This window comes from Mustela erminea, chromosome 18 (assembly GCF_009829155.1).
Source record: "Mustela erminea isolate mMusErm1 chromosome 18, mMusErm1.Pri, whole genome shotgun sequence".
NCBI classification, from domain to species: Eukaryota; Metazoa; Chordata; class Mammalia; order Carnivora; family Mustelidae; genus Mustela; species Mustela erminea.
The window spans coordinates 24,501,273-24,518,392 of NC_045631.1; the positions used below are offsets into that span (position 1 = coordinate 24,501,273).

The 17,120-nt window shown below is 56.3% G+C and overlaps 2 protein-coding genes and 1 long non-coding RNA gene across 7 annotated transcripts; 2 read left to right on the forward strand and 1 right to left on the reverse strand.

The window, feature by feature from the left end:
• Positions 1-491: 491 nt before the first annotated feature.
• On the reverse strand, positions 492-8,546 carry GAS2L2 (growth arrest specific 2 like 2). 5 transcript variants are annotated; one of them, XM_032321347.1, is made up of 7 exons: positions 8,409-8,546; positions 7,767-7,980; positions 6,165-6,406; positions 5,152-5,259; positions 3,731-3,827; positions 2,925-3,177; positions 492-2,334 (listed from the first exon to the last, which is right to left on the reverse strand). In XM_032321347.1, the coding sequence occupies exons 2-7, from the start codon at positions 7,777-7,779 to the stop codon at positions 807-809; spliced, it is 2,241 nt and encodes a 746-aa protein (XP_032177238.1). In that variant the 5' UTR covers positions 7,780-7,980; positions 8,409-8,546; the 3' UTR covers positions 492-806. The 5 variants fall into 5 exon arrangements, with proteins under 5 accessions (XP_032177238.1, XP_032177236.1, XP_032177237.1 ...); XM_032321345.1 differs by having other exon boundaries at positions 7,767-8,160; XM_032321346.1 differs by having other exon boundaries at positions 8,370-8,546.
• LOC116577721 lies at positions 2,265-2,504 on the forward strand. The gene is made up of 2 exons (XR_004280587.1): positions 2,265-2,317; positions 2,355-2,504. It is a non-coding gene; the product is annotated as an uncharacterized LOC116577721 (long non-coding RNA).
• A 4,701-nt stretch (positions 8,547-13,247) lies between the features above and the next one.
• Positions 13,248-17,044, forward strand: C18H17orf50 (chromosome 18 C17orf50 homolog). Its single transcript, XM_032321518.1, has 3 exons — positions 13,248-13,493; positions 15,203-15,545; positions 15,695-17,044. The coding sequence occupies exons 1-3, from the start codon at positions 13,481-13,483 to the stop codon at positions 15,903-15,905; spliced, it is 567 nt and encodes a 188-aa protein (XP_032177409.1). The 5' UTR covers positions 13,248-13,480; the 3' UTR covers positions 15,906-17,044.
• Positions 17,045-17,120: the final 76 nt, after the last annotated feature.

A 17,120-nucleotide genomic window follows, 5' to 3' on the forward strand; every position in this document is an offset into this window, starting at 1 on the left:
TGATCAAAACCATCGAGAGGGGAAGTGAGAGGTCTCCCCTCCCCAACACTCTCGGGAAAACTTTCATAACTGGGCTCAGTCCCAGCTCCTGCTGCTGTGTCTTTGTTCCCAGTTAGGGCTGAGCCTCTGCAGCCCCTTCGTGGCTGTAGATGTGATAAGAGCTCTTCACCATCCCTCTTGACTTGGAGTGATCTCAGTTAACGAGAGCAAAGCTTTGAAGTCCTGCCGGCTTGTGTGTCCCTGTCCTTGGTGCTGACACATGAGTGGCTTCCCGGAGAGAAGGGCTGTCTGGCAAGGTTGGCTGAGCCTCAGGAGAGGAGACCTCTGTCACTCCCCCTGCCCCTGCCCCCACTCCCTGTCCCTCATCCCCTTCCACTCCAGTGGGTAACGCTTGAAGCTATACCTTCCTGCACCTGGGGAAATGCTTGAAACTGTGCCTTCTGCACCACCACAATCCTCGAGTGACGGACTCAAGAAGCTTGGGACTCAGGAACAGTCCCAAAGTGTTTAATAACTTACAAGACTTATGGAAACGGTGGCCGTGGCCAGAGGCCAGGAGTTTGGGGAGCTGTTCTGGGAGAAGGCAAGAAGACCTAGGGTGGCCTCGGTGTCCTGGAGTTGGAGCGGGAGATTGAACCAGTATTTGTCTTCTGACCCCATCCATACCCTCTCCCTTGCCCAGGCCCTGGATGGAGGTGAGGGACCTTGCTCTCTGTTCCTGCAGCTGGGAGTCCAGTGGATAGCTGGCATCCTTTTCACTTCCTTCTGCCCCAGACTCACAGGCTCAGAGCTGGGAAGGCTCCTCCTCAGACCCAGGACTCCTCCTCAGGTGGGAGTGGGGCTTGATCAAGCTGCAGGAGACCCCTGCCCTCCGAAGCCTGGGGGCTGCTCTTCAGTGGGGCAGCTGGTTCTCCCTTCTTTCCTTCCTCCTCCTCCCCTGCTGAGGCTCCATCCACCCCCACTCCCTTGGTGCCCAATGCTGCTCTCCCCAGTCTGCCCCTGGGGAGTGCCCTGGCTGAAACCACATGGAGGTAAGCCAGTGGCCTGGGGATGCGTGAAGGCTGCTTCCCAGGCCTGTGGTCCCTCCGCGGCCGGATTTTGGGCCTCAGCTTTAGCTTGTAGATAGATGGGACTCTCTGGGGCTTTCGGAGTGTTCTCTTAATCTTGGCTGGACATTTGTCAGAATTGGGGTCTGAAGGTGAAGATGTGGGGGCTTCCAGGTTGGCCGACACAGTGGGGCCTGAGCAGTCCTGCCTTCCCGGAGCTGGTCCCTTCATCCCGGTGCCCTTGCCACTCAGGCTTGCCTTTACCTTTGACCCACTCTCTCTGGCTCCCAGTTTCCCTTTGGGGCCTCCTGGGCCTTTTGGTAAGGCTCCCTTAGGGGAGCCTGTAGAGGCTGCCTTCCAGGCTCCCAGGTCCACTTTAACAAGGGGTGGGGGGCCCTGAGCCAGTTCTTGTATGACTTTGTCATAAGGACCCCCAGGCTCAGGCCACCGCCCACCTAGGCTGGGGACGTAGACTCCACTTCGAGGGATGACTCCAGACCCTGTGCCCTGGGGGCAGGCACCCCCCACCTCTAGAAGCGTCATGTTGGCCAAAAGCTCCTCCTCAAGACTGTGGTAGATAGCTTGATCCTTGGTTGCCCCCAGGGGAAGGGGAGGGTATCGCTCCTCCAACACCTGTGGGCCCAAGTCCCAGGGCTCCCCAGCTTTTGCTGTCACCTGGCTGTCCGTCTTCTGGTCCCCTTGTCTCGCATTCACAGAGAAATCCCCATGTCTGCATCCAGCCAGGTCCCCAGGGACAGCCCTTGAGATGGGGTCACTCTCCAATTCTGTCATGGGACCTCCACTGGCAATACCTGGAAAGCTGCTTCCTGGGGTGGGGGGGCGGGCAGGGGGCAGCCGGATAGGGAGCTTGGTGGGCCCTTTAACAGGGGACAGAGAACGGGCAGCTGGTGGCTCCCTGAGCTGGGAGGAAGCACCCTCAGCCTCACCCCTGGGTGGTGGCCTGAGGCCTATGGGCTTGGCTGGGCTGGAGGATTGAGGAAGTGGAGACAGTCCTCTTGCTGGTGTCCTTTTGGTGGTGGCTTCAGGGGCTTGGAATCTCTGGGAGGCGGAGGCCCTGGAGAGAGTTCCCTGGCTGGCTGTCTCCTCACGAAAGCAAGATGTGGGAGTCGTTCCTCTGGGATGTTCAGAGGAGTATCTCTCCTCTCTCTTCCCTGAGGAGCTCCACTGTGGGTCTTGGCCCCTACGGGGGGATGAGGAGTTGGGGCTGGGTGGGCTGTCCCCAGCTGGCAGCTGCCTCCAAGACAGGGTGGGTGACTGATCCTGGAGCCTGAAAGGGAGAATCACAAGGCGACTGATCCTGGAGCCTGAAAGGGAGAATCATAAGGCCAGCAGGACCATCTCATCCAGTCCCCTGGCTCCAGGAAGGGATGACATTTCCCCAGCCAGAACACCAAGGGGGCCAGAATTCATGTTGAATGAAACAGATGCTCTCTGTCCCTCTGTGCCTGCCCGAGTCTTCCTTATGACAGATACTGTTCAAGTTTATTCTCCCTCATTCCCCTGTGTAGCAAACAGAAGCCTGGTTTGGACCCTGGGTTATTTCGGGTCCCAAACTACAACTCCTGAACCTTGGGGGAGGGGGCGTCTGAGTGTGTGTTCTACTGTGAAATGGCAGAAGGTCCTTGGGAAATCTCTATGGGCCTTTATGGGCCTCAGCTTCTTCATCTATGTAATGGGAGGGGGTACAAAAAAGCTAGATGATCCCAATGGTACTGACTGGGTGCCTTTTTGGTTCTGAACACCTGGGGTAGGGGCACTGCCAGGAGACCTGCTTCCTTTATCTTGGGGAAGGGGGGAGCTCTGAGAATGTGAACTCCAAAGAAGAAAGGGACCCTGCTCTGCCCCTCTCCCTTATACCTCAGGAATGGTGTTGTCTCTCTGGGAACTCCCGCCTCTGCTCCCCGTTTATTGTGGGCTCTAGGGGAGGAGGAGGCTGGGGGCCTCAGCTTCCGGCCTGAAGAGGTATATATCTTCCAGTCCACGAGGGGCAGCGGGCTCTGGGAACGGCTGATCGTCATCGTAGGTTGGGGCTGCGAGGGCCCATCCTGCACCCTCACCTCATGCTGCGCCGGTGGGACGGGGGGCTTCTGGAAACTGCCCGTCTTGTGTGCTACCCACACAGTCCCCCCAAGAGAGAGGAGAGGAGGAATGGGTTAAGTTCCTGCTGATAAGGTCCACTGTTCTGCCCTAGCTGTCCCATGCCCCGAACCCACATTAGAGACAGTAGGACCTACGGTGGCAGTGCCAGAGCTTCCTTATAAGAGTTCAGGGGATGAAATCTGGTCAGGGGGCCCAGTTTGGGGTGCTAATGGAGGTTACGGGAGGACTAAAGAACCCTCCAAGTCATACTTGGTGCCACCACAGGGCACTACAAAGCCAGACCTCAGCCGTGCCAAGAGGCCCCTGACCAAATGCTGAGTCTGTGTGTTTGGCGTCATCTTGTGGCTATGACTGGTATTGCACTAGGGCTGCCTCCCTCGTCATACCACTACCTTTAAAAAAAAAAAAAAACCACCAAAAAACACACCAGTACCTTCTATAGTATCTTCCTTTCTCCATCCCCACATACTTCTTGTCCCTGGAGATCAGACCTACTTCCTACCTCTGCTTCTGGCCTTCCGCCCCAGAGCCACAGGGAAGGGACGGACTCTCAGGGGACTCACAGAGGGATGTGCACCGGCAAGGGTCATGTTTGTCCAGATAATGGCTGAGGGTGTCCCAGCCGCCCCCCACACGCACCATCACGTGGTTCCGGAGGATCTGTAGGGGACAAGAATGAGGTTGGGGGCAGGATGGAGGGCGTCTCCTCTTCCTGGAGCAGCCTACTGTTTTCCAGGAGGCACTCCTATCCATGAACACACGATCACGAAGGTTCTCCTTGCACAGGTATATTGTTGGGGGGTTGGGGGCATTGTGTATTTTGCAGCCTGCCTCTCCTCCACAACTAGCATCGGATAACACATGTTGTCAAGGGTGGCGGCCAGCCTGACAAACAGGCTGACAAACAGTTGCCCCACAGCTAGATGAGGGATCTCACAAGCACTGTGCACCCTGGCCCCGGAGCACTATCTTCTCTCCCTTCACTGGAAAGAGATTTTCACCTGCACATGCCTGTATCAGAAATGTGGCCCAGGGCCACCTGGGTGGCTCAGTTGGTTAAATGTCTGACTCTTGATTTTGGCTCAAGTCTATCTATCAAGCCTATCTCAGGGTTCTAAGATCGAGCCCTACAACGGGCTCTGTGCTGAGTGCGGAGTTTGCCTGGGACATTCTCTCTCCCTCTATGCCCTGCCCACCCAGCCCACCCCTGTCTCTAAAAAAGTGGTCCCGCTTTGTTCTGTAATGAGTGTGTCAAGGAATCCTGGGAGTCCCATCCACCCTGGGTCCACTCTGGGACCCTGGGACAGGTCACAGTGTCTCCAGGTTTCCATTTCCTCAGCTGAAATTCCTTGTCCCGACCTACTTCAGAGAGCTCTTGGTTCAGGGTCTGGGTGAGGACCCAGGAAGCTGGCTCCATCTCCAGTAATGGCCTGTGATCAAGGAGAGGGCTTGGCCAAGCCTCTAGGTACAATCTGTTTCTGGTGAGACGTGACCGGTTATGAGGGGATGGGCAGCGAGTGGCACATCTCTCATCTGGACTGCTGCTCACTCTGCAGGATATACCAAACCAGGCATGTGAGCTATGGACGATGGGGCCCATGTGGCTGGGCTGTGCACTGAACACAAACTTGGGGTTCTCATGCCTTTTGCTCTGACCAAGCATGTGGAGGGAGTGGAGGCAAAGGACATTCAGGAATATCTGTCATACTCCATTGCTGCCTGGACACTCATCTGCACTGGGCTAAGGTGGAGAAGATGGGGGGCAGGGTTCTGGCTGCCCTAATGGGAGGAAGGGGCAGGATCACCAACTTTGCCAATGATCTTCCAGGAAATCTGCAAGGGAGAGAAAGAAAGCCCCAAGGCCTGATAGGTTGAGGTGAATGGTGACTTCCTGTCCTTGCCCTCAGTCCTGGGCAAAGTCCCATGAAAGGCATCCCCATTCCGCTGATCCAGGGGACACCCCAACACCAGTCCCCAGACTTACCCGGATGAAAATGAGGGTGTTAGAGTCCCCTACGCGGTACTTCCCCTCAGACACTTTGACCATGGGGAACTGAACTGGGCACGTGCATCGACTCACGAGGCTCCGAACCTGTGGGCAGTGATAAAGGGCTCAGTCTCCCCTCTGCACAGGTGCCCAAGCTCCCTACCCTCTACCCTGGGTCAAGCCCAATGAGAGGGAGCCTGCCTGTCCCCAGAGCCAGCCTCCAAGTCAGGGCTGGGGGCTGAGAAAGGAGCGTAGAAGACTTTTAATGTCCACTGAGAAGGAGACCTCGAGTGCCTATTGTCCAAGTGCCCTTGTGGGTCAGTGGAGAAATGATTAAGAAGGTGGACCTTGAAATCTGACAGGCGTGGGCTGGAGTCCTGCCTCCACCGCACCACAGGCCTTGGGCAAGTTAAGGAACCTTCCTGAGCTGACTCCTGGGTAGTAGAGATGGGTTAATCCCAGTAACCTCCCATGCAGCGTCCCCTCGGTGCCAGACACTGTTCCAAGTACTTCCTATACGCTGGCTCATTTAATATACAGCGGCCATAGAAAGAGGGGACTAGTTAAACCTCCACGATACGGATAAGGGAACCGAGGCACAGAGAGGTTAAATAATTTGCCCCAAGTCACACAGCCGCGGAACAGTGGAACTAAGACTTGAACCGAGGCGTCGGAGACGGTGCCAGAGGCTGTGTTCTCAATAGCCGAGTGGCGGGGGCTCGGTGAGAGAGATCCAGAGCGCGGGATTTTGATGAAAAAGTAACAAGCAGCTTAGCTGGGGCGATATGTGATGAGGATCGAGGCCCCGAGTGGAACACGGCTGAATCAAAGCCGCACCGAGAATTCATTCGCTGGGGGTGGTGGGGGCTCTGGGGCTCGAGACGTCAGCGGCTCGGACCCGCGCGCGCCGCGGGCAGGGGGCGGGGCCGACGGGGCGGGGCGGGGCCGGAGGGCGGGGCGGGGCCGACGGGTCCGGGTGGGGACTGGAGGGCGTGTCCAGAGCCCCTCACCAGCTGATCCAGGTGGCGGAAGTGACAGGGCCGCCGCGCCGGCGGCTCGGGAGGCGGTGGGTCCGGCGGGGGCAGGGCCAGCTCCTGCCGCAGCTCCTCGTCTATCTCCTCCTCCAGCCGCACCAGGGTGGGCGCCGCCACGCCGAAGCGCCAGGCTCGGCGGCCCAGCTCCAGCAAGCACAGCACCACGTTCTTCACGTTCTTGCGTAGTACCAGGTCCTCGGTCTCGAACATCACCACCTCTGGAGAGCGGGGCGGAGGGGGAAGGGGGACAGGTAGCCTGAGCCCCCTGTTGACCTCCGCCCAGCAGAGGAGCTGTTAGAGCCCTGGGGCGGTCCCAGGCGCGGGCTGGAGGCACCGCGGAGGGGTAGGTGGGGGTGGGGGCTCGGATCGCCGGGTCTGGGAGTCAGGCCGGCCCCTAGGAGGGGTCTGAGCAGAATTGTTCAGTCACTCAGAGCAGAGTAGGTGGCCCGCCTAACAGGACAGGCTGGGGTGAGAAGAGGTGACACAGCCAAGCAAAGAAGCCCGGAGCCCCACTGTGGACTAGCCCCACCTTGCCCTTCTCTCTACTCCGTTTGGCAATAGGGGTCTAGGAGTAAGAAGCAGTTTGTTCTGCCTCCCACCCGCAAGGCTCATCTCTAATATCCAGCAAACACCTGGAACGCAACCCTCAGCCCACATATAACCAGGCAAGGCTGAGCCTGACTGCCCGAATTGGAGTCCTGATTCTCCCACCCAGCAGCTGTGTGTCCTTGGGCTAGTCCCTGAGCCTGTCTCCTCCTCTGTAAAGTGGGATGTAGACTATTTCAGGGGGTTGCTGTGAAGACAGTCGTTAGGCGTCTGCAGCCAGGATCTGGCTACATGGGAGGTGCTCGGTCAGACACTGGCTTTTCTCAGCCTTCCCGTCCCGCTCCGCACTGCCTTGCCAGCAGCCAGGAGCTGGGCCTGACTCTTCCCTCTGCCTGACCTCACACTCGTTTTGTCCTGGAGGATGGCACAACATCCAGCTTCATCCCACGAGGCCTAGGAGATGAGGGACCCTGTCCTGTGCCTCGCCTGTGCCTCACCCTAATGTCCGTCTGCCTCCCTGTCCTCCCCCCAGCCCACCCTGGCTTCTCCTAGTCATCCAAACACAGCACCTTCTTTGTGCCTTTGCCCCTGCTGTCCCCTGCCTAGAATTCCCTTTCCCATAAACTTCTATTTGTTCCCCAAAACTCAGCTTAAATCTTCCTCCTCTGAGTGGACTTTCTTGGCCCCCACTACCCACCTGTTTCCTCCCCAGCTCCTCAACACATAGACTTCTGTTTGGGGCTTTTAGCACACTGGGCTGTAATTTGTGAATCTGTTCATCTGTCTCTCTTCCTAGCATGAACTCTTTGGACTGGGTCTCAGTCCTCTTGGTCCTTTGTGCCCAGCACAAAGGAGATAGGGACTAAGTGTATGTTTGTTGAATGAGGGCATCATTGAATCAACACATTTATTTACTGACTCAAAGCCAGTGAGGAAAGAGGACCTGGCTCCTGACTTCTGGTGCTGGAGACTTAGAGAGGAGGTGGGTTCTGGCAGGATAGGGGCGTGGGGAGGGGAGGCAGGATGGTTTACCTTGGATGCCCATCTCCTTTCGACACCACTGGATGAAGTTGGAGACGTTGTCCCGGGCCTGGAAGGTACCCGGCTGGGCGGCCTCATTGCAGGAAACCCCAGCCCGAGGCAGGGGAATCCTTTGGGCTCGGGCAGGTGCCTCAGCCAGGAAGGCCAGGGCGGCCTCAGTGATGGCGTTGGCATGCCGGCACAGCACCAAGCCTGTCTCCAGGACCTGCAGGAAGTTGGAGGCGTCGATGTCCAGCCCGTAGAGATCCCGAAGCCACTCAGCCAAGTCCTCCATCATGGCTTCCAGGTACTGCTCGCTGGACTTAAAGGGCCGGATGCTACGCACTGGGGGCCCCAGGGTCCCAGGCCTCCTCCTGCGTCCCCCAGGCCGGGGCATGGTTGGACCCTCAGCAGGGAGGAGATGGGTACCTGTCTTCACTCCTGCTACCTGCTGGGCCTTGGCTGGTTCTCCCTGACTCAGGGGTGCCCCTTCTACCCTCCGTGAGTCGAGGACTTCCGGCTCTGCTACTTGCCGCCAGCCTTGGCCCGGCCCCCGCCCCCCCACATTCCTCAATGCCTGCTGGAACTTTCCCTACTTGGTGGCCCTGCAGTGACCTCACTCTCGGGCTGCCCAGTTCGGCCAGAATTCATCACCTCCCAGGACAGACGGGGGTGAGGACACTGCTCTCTCCCCCTCAGGACTAGACTGGTCCAGCAGGCTGCCTCCCACCCCCCAGCGGCTGGCGGCAGCAGCGGAGCCCCGGAGCCTCCCCACTCTGCTTTCCCCTCCTCTCCTTGGAGACCGCGCTGCTACAAACACTCTTCCTTAACCCTCGAGGCAGCCAGCCAAGGACTGCCCCGCGCAGCCCGCCCTGACCCTCGGAGCAGGGAGGAGAGGCTGGGGCTGGTTTCTCTCCCTGGGTTGAAGGATGCGGCTTTGGGGGGCTAGGGAGTGGGGGAGGAAAGCAGGGCCGGGGTTGCTGAACCCCTTGGTATTTAGCGAGCACTGTAAGATGGGGCTGAAGAAGATGCATTGCAGTAGTCTGAAGACATGACTTCACGCCTGGCCCCTTCCCTGGGGCCTGTATCCCTCTGTGACCTTCATATGCCACCTCGCCCCTCTGCGCCTCAGTTTCCTCAGCTGTACAAGGGGAATAGTGTTGACCTCTGGGGTGCTTTGAGGAATAAAGGAATGATGTAGGTGGAAAGTTTCAGGACACGCGCCCACTCGGGGCGGGGTGGGTCCCAGCTCTCTCTGATTCTCCCAGCAGCCCTGCTGATGCCCCGTGATCCCTGCTTTCTCTGAGAACCTGCTCCATCCCCCACTCTAACCACAGGATTCCTCTAGAGCCGGCAGTACACGCTGTCAAAACCGCAGCACCTCACCCTGGCCACAGCAAAGCTCCGTCAGTAAATATTCGGAAGTTCCTCCTATGTGCCAGGCACTATTACAGGCCTGAAGAGAGAACAATATGGAGGCTCCGAACATGCTGGTGGGGGGACGGGTGACAGGTGACAAACATGCAAATCCACGGTAAGTCAGATGGTGATAAATACCAGGGAGAAAAGGAAAGCATTAAGGGAGATGGGACAGTGGGTGGCATTTTATGTGAGCTTGTCAAGGGAAAGCCTCACTGACGTGGTGATATTTGAACAGAGGCATTAGGGTAATGAGGAAGCAGGCATTGCAGGTATAGGGGCGGGGAGGGTGTGCAGGCAGAGGGAACAGCCAGTGCGAAACCTCCAGACAGGAGCTAGGGTATGAGGCAGAGGGGACATGGACACCCAGATCAGGCAGCACTTTTCTTTAACTTTTGGAGATAATTTCCTTTCAATTATTTTCAAAAGGCATCAGGACCGTGATTATTGTGTCCATTTCGTGGATGAGGGAACAAGAAAACTGAGGTGGGCAGGAAGCCTATCTCCCGCTACAGACCTCTCCATAGGGTCCATTGGGTGTCCTGGCAAAGTGGCAGCTGGTCTTCCCCAGGGGGAGAGAGCAAGACAGAAGCCAGTGTCTTCACTGCCCAGCCTGGAAAGTCATGCTGTCATTTCTACGATATCCCATCGGTCACCCGGGTCAGCCTTACATGGGAGGGCACTGTATTGGAACACGAATTCCAGGAGTCAGGGGCCATGGGGAACCTTCCTAGAGGCTGGTTATCCCTGTACAGAAGGGCTAGTTGTTTTTTCATGTGTGCTAATAAAATCCTATTATGTTCAGGTAGTAACTGGAGCTTCCTTGAAATGTGGGAAGGTGGGCCCAGCCCCAGAAGAGGAACCCTGATTGTTCAAGTCAGTCATGGCAGAGCTAAGATTGAAGTTTCTGCTGAGGCTCCAAGACACAGTAGAGGCAGCAAACCCAAAAAGGAGTAAGACTGTATGCACTCTTAATTGAGGCATTATCCAAAAGCTGCCACTTCATCCTCAGATTTCTCTCCCACTAGACTCTGTCAAGAGTTAGGCTGTTGCAGAGCAGGAGACAGTTTGCAGGGAATTGCAGCTGTGCTGTGGGTCTTGTGGCAGGCCACAGAATGGCCCCCACAGAGATCTGTGTCCTCATGCCCAGAAACTGTGGATGTCCCCTTAGAGGGCCAAAGGGACTGTGCAGATAATTCAGATTGTCAAGGCCAACATGAAATGTAATCACAAGTGTGGGGCAGAGGGTGGCCTGACTGCAGAAGTAGGAGAGTTGTGCCGGTCAAGCAGAGATCAAGGGGGTCGCAAGCCAGCCACTCTGCAGCCTCTGGAAGCTGGAAGAAGCAAGGAGCAGATAATCCCATGGAGTCTCCAGAAAGAACCAGCCCTGCCAGCGCCTCGATTTTAGTCCTGTAAGACTCATTTCAGACTTCTGACCTTCAGAACTGCAAAAAAATGACTTTTTAAAAAAATTTTATTTATTTATTTGATAGAGATCACAAGCAGGCAGAGAGGCAGGCAGAGAGAGAGAGAAGGAAGCAGGCTCCCTCCTGAGCAGAGAGTCCGATGCAGGGTTGATCCCAGGACCCTGAGATCATGACCTGAGCCGAAGGCAGAGGCTTTAACCCACTGAGCCACCCAGGCGCCCCCCACTTCTGACTTCTTAAGTGAACTAATACATTTTATGAGGCTTAAGCCATTATTAGTCAGGCACTCCAATATTCCACCAACTATATACATCCTAACGTAATGTTCAAAGGGCAAGAGATGTGTGTGTGTGTGTGTGTGTGTGTGTGTATACACACATCTATATATCCCCACTTGGGCGGCCCTAATATCCCACCTTATTGGATATTTCCTTTTGTAACTTATCTTTATTGCTCAACTAGAATGAATACAGCATCTCTATGTTATACCTGGTCATTACAAGTTAATGAGTTATGTATACTACTAGTTTACACGTTAAAAATCTTAAAAAGTACAAAAATTACAGCTTTCGGGGCATTTGGGTAGCTCAGTAGGTTAAGCATCTGACTCTTGATCTCAGCTCAAGTCTTGATCTCAGCATCGTGAGTTCAAGGCCACGCTGGTTGTGGAGCCCACTTTAAAAAACATTAGAGCTTTACTTTTGACAAATGATCTCATTTTGTCGTCTAGATTTCTGTGAATGGCAGGAAATAATGCATGTGCTAGCCGATAAAATGTAGCTCATTCTTATCTGGACTTAAGCAGTTTCCTTTGGACACAGCTCCAATCAAGTTTGAATTCATACTCATCAGGAGTACAACTTCTCCCCTTTTAAGGGGTCTTCCAAGATGGCATCCGAGAGCAGGAGGCAAACTTCTGTTCCTGGTGTAGTGGGACTACCTGTTGTGCTGCTTTCACTACAGACCGTATTACCACAAATACCACTGCTGGTATTTGTTTGTTATGACAACCCAACTTTTTAGGAAGTTCCCTCAATACCCAAAATACCCCTGAGAAGAGTGAATGGGGGGAAAAAAAAACCCACACAACAACCCAACAACAATGAATGGACACCCTAAGGATTATAAAGGGCTTCTGGGCAGAACCAAGTGGGAGAGGCAGGATGAAATGAATGACCAGACCAGAGGAATCTCCTTTTGTGTTTCTTGGTGGGATGCTCCCTAAAAGCCACTACCTAGCCTCAGTGGTTTGGAGGTGCCTGGGGCACCAGGGACATTGAATCTTAGGTAGTGACTCAAGAAGGTCATTCCTGGTGCCAGTGGCCAGGGGTGGCACCCACAGTGGCTTCTCAATTGGGGCGTTCCTGTGGTGGGATCTTGGCTGTGTTCACAATCCCTCTAGAGTGCTTGTCCAATTGCCAAGCCCTCTGGCCATTCTGAGAGCTACCACTATTCTTTCTCGTTAAATTAGCCAGAGTGAGCTTTAGAATTTTGCCATCCAGAGCCACAGTGGTTCTTTTAGTAAATGTAAGGAGAATAGGTTTACAGGGAGACAATTCTTCATGGGTCTTTTGCAATTCTGCTTTGTCTCACAAATAGAGGCGCTGACTTTTCAAGGGTGAAAAGTCACCCTTGAACAGAGTGAACAATCTTGGAGGATAGTGATGGCCTCTCTTTCTGGAGCAAAGTTCAGACTTTGGTGCTGCCCGTTACAGAAGATTTGGGTTCCTAAGCTCAGAGCTTCTTTGGTGATCTAGACCCCCGCATGTGCAGGCGTTCACAGGCCCATCCCCATGGCACCCAGGGGACAAGGGGCAGGCTGTACCGACAGGAACAGGCTGCTGCTGTACCATGAGGAATCCAGTCTTTTGTCTCTGACCCAGGAGCCTCATGTTTTTGGCACACCCTGGACACTCCGGCAAGCAAACTTGCTAGCACGCCAGAGTCAAGTTCAGACCCCTCCAGTTCTTGACAGGGTGACCCCCCTGTGACTAGCAGATTCCCAAGAGCTACTCTATGCTCCTGGTTCTATATCCCACCCACCAGCTTCCCCAAAACTGGGAGACCCCACTCCCCTCCAACCTCAGACTTGGATGGAAACCAAGTCATTTTTCCCTGTCAGACGGAGGCTCTCCAGAGCTGAGTTTCTATCCTCTGAGCCCTCAGCCTACTCCTGTCTCTGACAACACACACCTCTGAGAAGGCCTGAAAAACAAGTTGTGTTTCCAAGGCCCCATGATTTTATTCCCTCCCCCCACTCCAATTCTCACAGACACATACATGACATTCAGGAGCTACACCCAACTCTTGCTTGGGTCCTGCTTCCTACTGGACTTGGAGGCATTTCCTCGGCTTCTCAGAGCTAAGGCAATGAGCTGGAAGTAAGGGGAGTGGGGAGCCAGGAAGAGGAAGGATAGAGAGAAGACAGAAAGGGGAGGAGAGAACATAATGATACAAGTAAACATAATGCTTGGAGGGCTTTCTGTGGGCCAGGTAAAGTCTGGTACTGTGTGACTGTCTCTGATTTACAGATGAAGAGACTGAGGGTCAGACAACATGCTGAAGGTCACATAGCTCTTACATTTATATGGCAAAGCTGGGATTTGAACCCAGTCTACTGGCAGCCAAAGTCACCCCTTTCTCTCCTTTAATCCTTTGCCAAGAGGGAAGGTGGGGGGTGCACCTGGGTTTCAAGTGCTCTTGGAGGTTCTAAAAAAGGCAGCTATTCCTGGATAGAACCCTAAGGGCAAGTGAAGTTCCAGCCCCACCCCTTGTGATCCAACAGAGACCCTAGAGGTCAGATAAAGCTCCCTGTGTTCTGGGAACTCTGTCTCATCCCAGTCCCTGATCGGAGAAGAGGGCAGCACAGCCTTAGGAAGAATGGATAAGCATGGTGAGTGGGGCTGGAGATGGGCTGGAGACTGAGGACAGGACCATTGACTCCTGTCAAGTGTGGCTGCAAAGCCAGTGTGGACCAGCTCATCCATCACCATGACGACCCCAGAGAAGAAGTCCAGCTTTTTCTCCGTTACTTGTATAAGCCCTCTCCTCTCTCTTTCCTGAATATTCCTGACATCTCCATCATCTTCATCTGCTGCTATTTATACCTTTGTCTTCTCTGGCAGGGACTGCTGTGACAACGCCTAAGTGGGTGTCTTTGTCCTGTAGAGAGACTATCCTAAAACATAGCTCTGAGCATGGCCCTCCATCAGAATGCTCAGGGGCTCCCCACTCCTGAAGGGCAGACTCTGAACTCCATAGCCTAGCACCCAAAGTCCCAACCTTCCTTTCTAACCTCATTTCCTGTTCCCATTTCTCTCAAAAAATTTCCAGCATCCGTTTCTGGCTGTGCACTAAGCCTGCCTTTCACAACCAAAAGTCTCCTTAGTGTGTTTTCTAACAAAAAGTGCCGCAGACCCTGGTTTTCCAGCTTCAGCAACATCGAGAACTGGCAGATTCTTTGAAACAACTTTTTTTGGAAAGCTTTTGGAAATCTTGGGTGAAATTCAGAGTCCCCTTGGTTACCTCCCTCCCCCGCTACCTGAGGTGGTTGTGAAAATGAAGGGGCACAATGTGTGAAGAATTTCTCACCGTGACTGCATACAGCTGGTGCTCAGTACATGTGAGCTAGAACACTAATTGTATCATGCTCCTTTGTCCCCAGCCTCTTTTAAACAGGATGGGCAGGGACTAATAGGAATTCTCTTGACTTTTCCAGGGCAAACCACAGTGGTGTCTCCCCAGCCCTCATCCCCCCGCTTTTCCGTGGAAGTCTAGCTCCCCAACCCAGCGAAGAGGAGCACAAACACAGAGTGGTTCCAGGAGGGAGGGTAGGAGGTTGCTGAGTGGTGGAGTCCTGCCCGGGAGAGGCCAGGTTACTTCCTATGGCAATCCCACAGCGTCCCGCCTGCCACGATTACTGTTCTGAGTTCCGAAGTTTGTGCTCTGCACAAGGCTGGAGGGACACTGGTGGCTGAAATCTAGCTGGTAACTGGGATAAAGTCTGGAAGGAAGAACAAACACCTTTTCCTAACTGGCTCACTCCTAGGGCAGCCTTTTCCTAACTGGTCTGCCGGTGGTGGTGGTGGTGGTGGTGGTGGTGGTGGTGGTGGTGGTGTGTGTGTGTGTTGTGTGTCTGTGTGTGCACGCGCGCGCGCGCCCCCGCGCGTCTTCCGTGGGTTCTCTCCTCTGAGATGCTGCCGCATCTGGGCTTGCTTAAGGCCAGCCTTGGGCTGGGCACTTGACAGAGACCTGCTACCTGCCTCACAGTCACCCCGGAGATGAGCATTACTTTTACAGATGGGAACACGGAGCTGGACAGAAGCGACGTGACTTGTCCTGAATCCTCAGCGAGGAAGCCTAGAAACCTGGGAAATGGGGGGCAGCCCGGCAGGCCCTGTCTCACCCTGGAAATCACCCTGCACACTCTGTAATCCTCGCTTTGGGATCCTGCTAGCCTGGGGCAGTCCGTGCACACTGTCCTTCAGGCACCTGCCTTTTTTGGGGGGTGGGGGGTCGGGCTTTGGCCAGCAGTCGGGGTACCCGGCTCTTAGCGGGGGACAGCGGGCCTGCGCTGACCTCCCCCGCCCGCCCGCCCCGCAGGAGTGAAGACCCCCTTGTGGAAGAAGGAACTGGTGGAGCCGCCGCCCAGCGACGCGGAGGCGGCCGCAGAGGAGGGGTCGGAGGAAGGGGAAGAAGAGGAGGACGAGGAGGAGGAGGAGGAGGCGGCAGCGAGGCCGCGGGAGCAGAGTGGGGCGGAGGGCGAGGCGCCGCGCGGGGAGGCGGAGGGCGGCGAGGGCCGCGAGCGAGGCTCGGTGTCCTACTGCCCGCTGCGCCAGGAGTCCAGTACCCAGCAGGTGGCGCTGCTGCGACGCGCGGACAGCGGCTTCTGGGGCTGGCTTGTGCCGCTCGCGCTGCTGGGCGGCCTGGCGGCTCCCGCCGACAGGTAAGGGCGCGCCCCGGCCGAGGCGGGCGGCGGGAGCGGACCGGGGCGGGCACTGAACTTCCCGGCGGGAGGGGACCGCGGGGGGAGGCACCGAGCGTCCGGCGGGAGGGGACGGCGCGGGGGCACTGAGCAACCCCGGCCCCGCGCAGGAAGCGGAGCCTCCCGGAGCCGCCTTGCGTGCTGGAGACGCGGCGTCGGCCGCCTCGCGCGGGGGCCTGTGCGCGCTGCGAGATCCTTTTCTGCAAGAAGTGCAGGAACCTGCACAGCCACCCGGCCTACGTGGCGCACTGCATTCTGGAGCACTCCAGTCCGCGAAAGGCGCGGGCTTCGGGGGGCGCGGGGGCCGCCGGGTGCCCCTAAGCGCGCCCGCCGCCAACCCTGGTGCCCTCCGTCTGCGCCTGACCCCGGCCTCTCCTCCACCACCTCCTCTTCTCCGATGCGGAGCGCTCTCCCTCACACTCCACAGAATTGCCCCTTCCCAGTACGCCTTCTCCAAGCCCGCAGGCCGGCCCACGGTCGCCGCGGGCGTTCCCACCTGTCACCGTGTGCCACCCAAGGCTGAGCCCAATGTCCCCTGGAGCGCCTCCCGAGAGCTCCCCTCCGAGCGGCATCCAGTACCTCCCGCTCGCCTGACACGCATCCCCTGGTGCAGGCTCATATTCATCTCCTGGGTAGTTCAGGTCCTCTGGTCCAGTGGGCAGAGGCGTCGCCTAGAGAAACTAACCCCTGGGTTCCCTCGCGGCTGAGAAACCTGCCCCTGCCTTTCCAATCACCCAATAAAGCCTCTAACAAAATGTCAGAGCCTTGACGTGGGGCCAGGTGGCTCCCTTGAGGGTGATAAAGACCCTCCTTCGCCTTCCCCAGTGTTCAGGTCAGAGGGAGAAAGGCGGGCAGAGCCCCTCCTCCCTCCACCTCCCCCAAGACAGGGTGGAACAAAGCCCTTGCATCCAAGGGCAGTCAAAGGCCACCCCCCCCATCCCCATCCCCTACCGCACAGAGAAGAAAAGGAAGGCAGAGGGCCAGGAATGCCCCTGGGGAGATGAGGGCTGAATCTGGCTAGATCATTCTCCCCTTCCCCTGGAAGCCTGGTCTTGCTGAGGTCAGTGTTTGTGCAAATGAGGCACTGGCAGGTGTGTGGGGTGAGGGGTGGGGGGCAGGGAGGACAAGAGAACCAGATGCTGAAACGCTGAGACTGGCTGAGGCCGAAGACAAGAGAGGATGGAGAGCTGGTTCCTTCTCCAGGAATCCCAGCTATTCTTGGCCGGCCAGCCAGCTCCTGGAACGCTGCGTGTGTGGCCTGAAGAATGGGGCCATTGTAAGCACCAGGCCTCCCCCAGCCTGCAGGGACCCCAGCGCCTGCAGCAGCACTGCCCTCCAGAGAGGCTCTATCCTCTCCCTGCCACCCCTGGCTCCCCAGCTAGCCTGGGGGTGAGGAAGGATGGGATCATTTTGCTTTTTCAGGCCACCTCTCCCCATCTCATAGTCTGTAGTCTTGGCTTGAATGGAAAAGAATGTTGTTCCAGCCTCTCCAGCGTCTGTACCCCACCTGCTCTCACTGGAAACCATTCCAAGGAA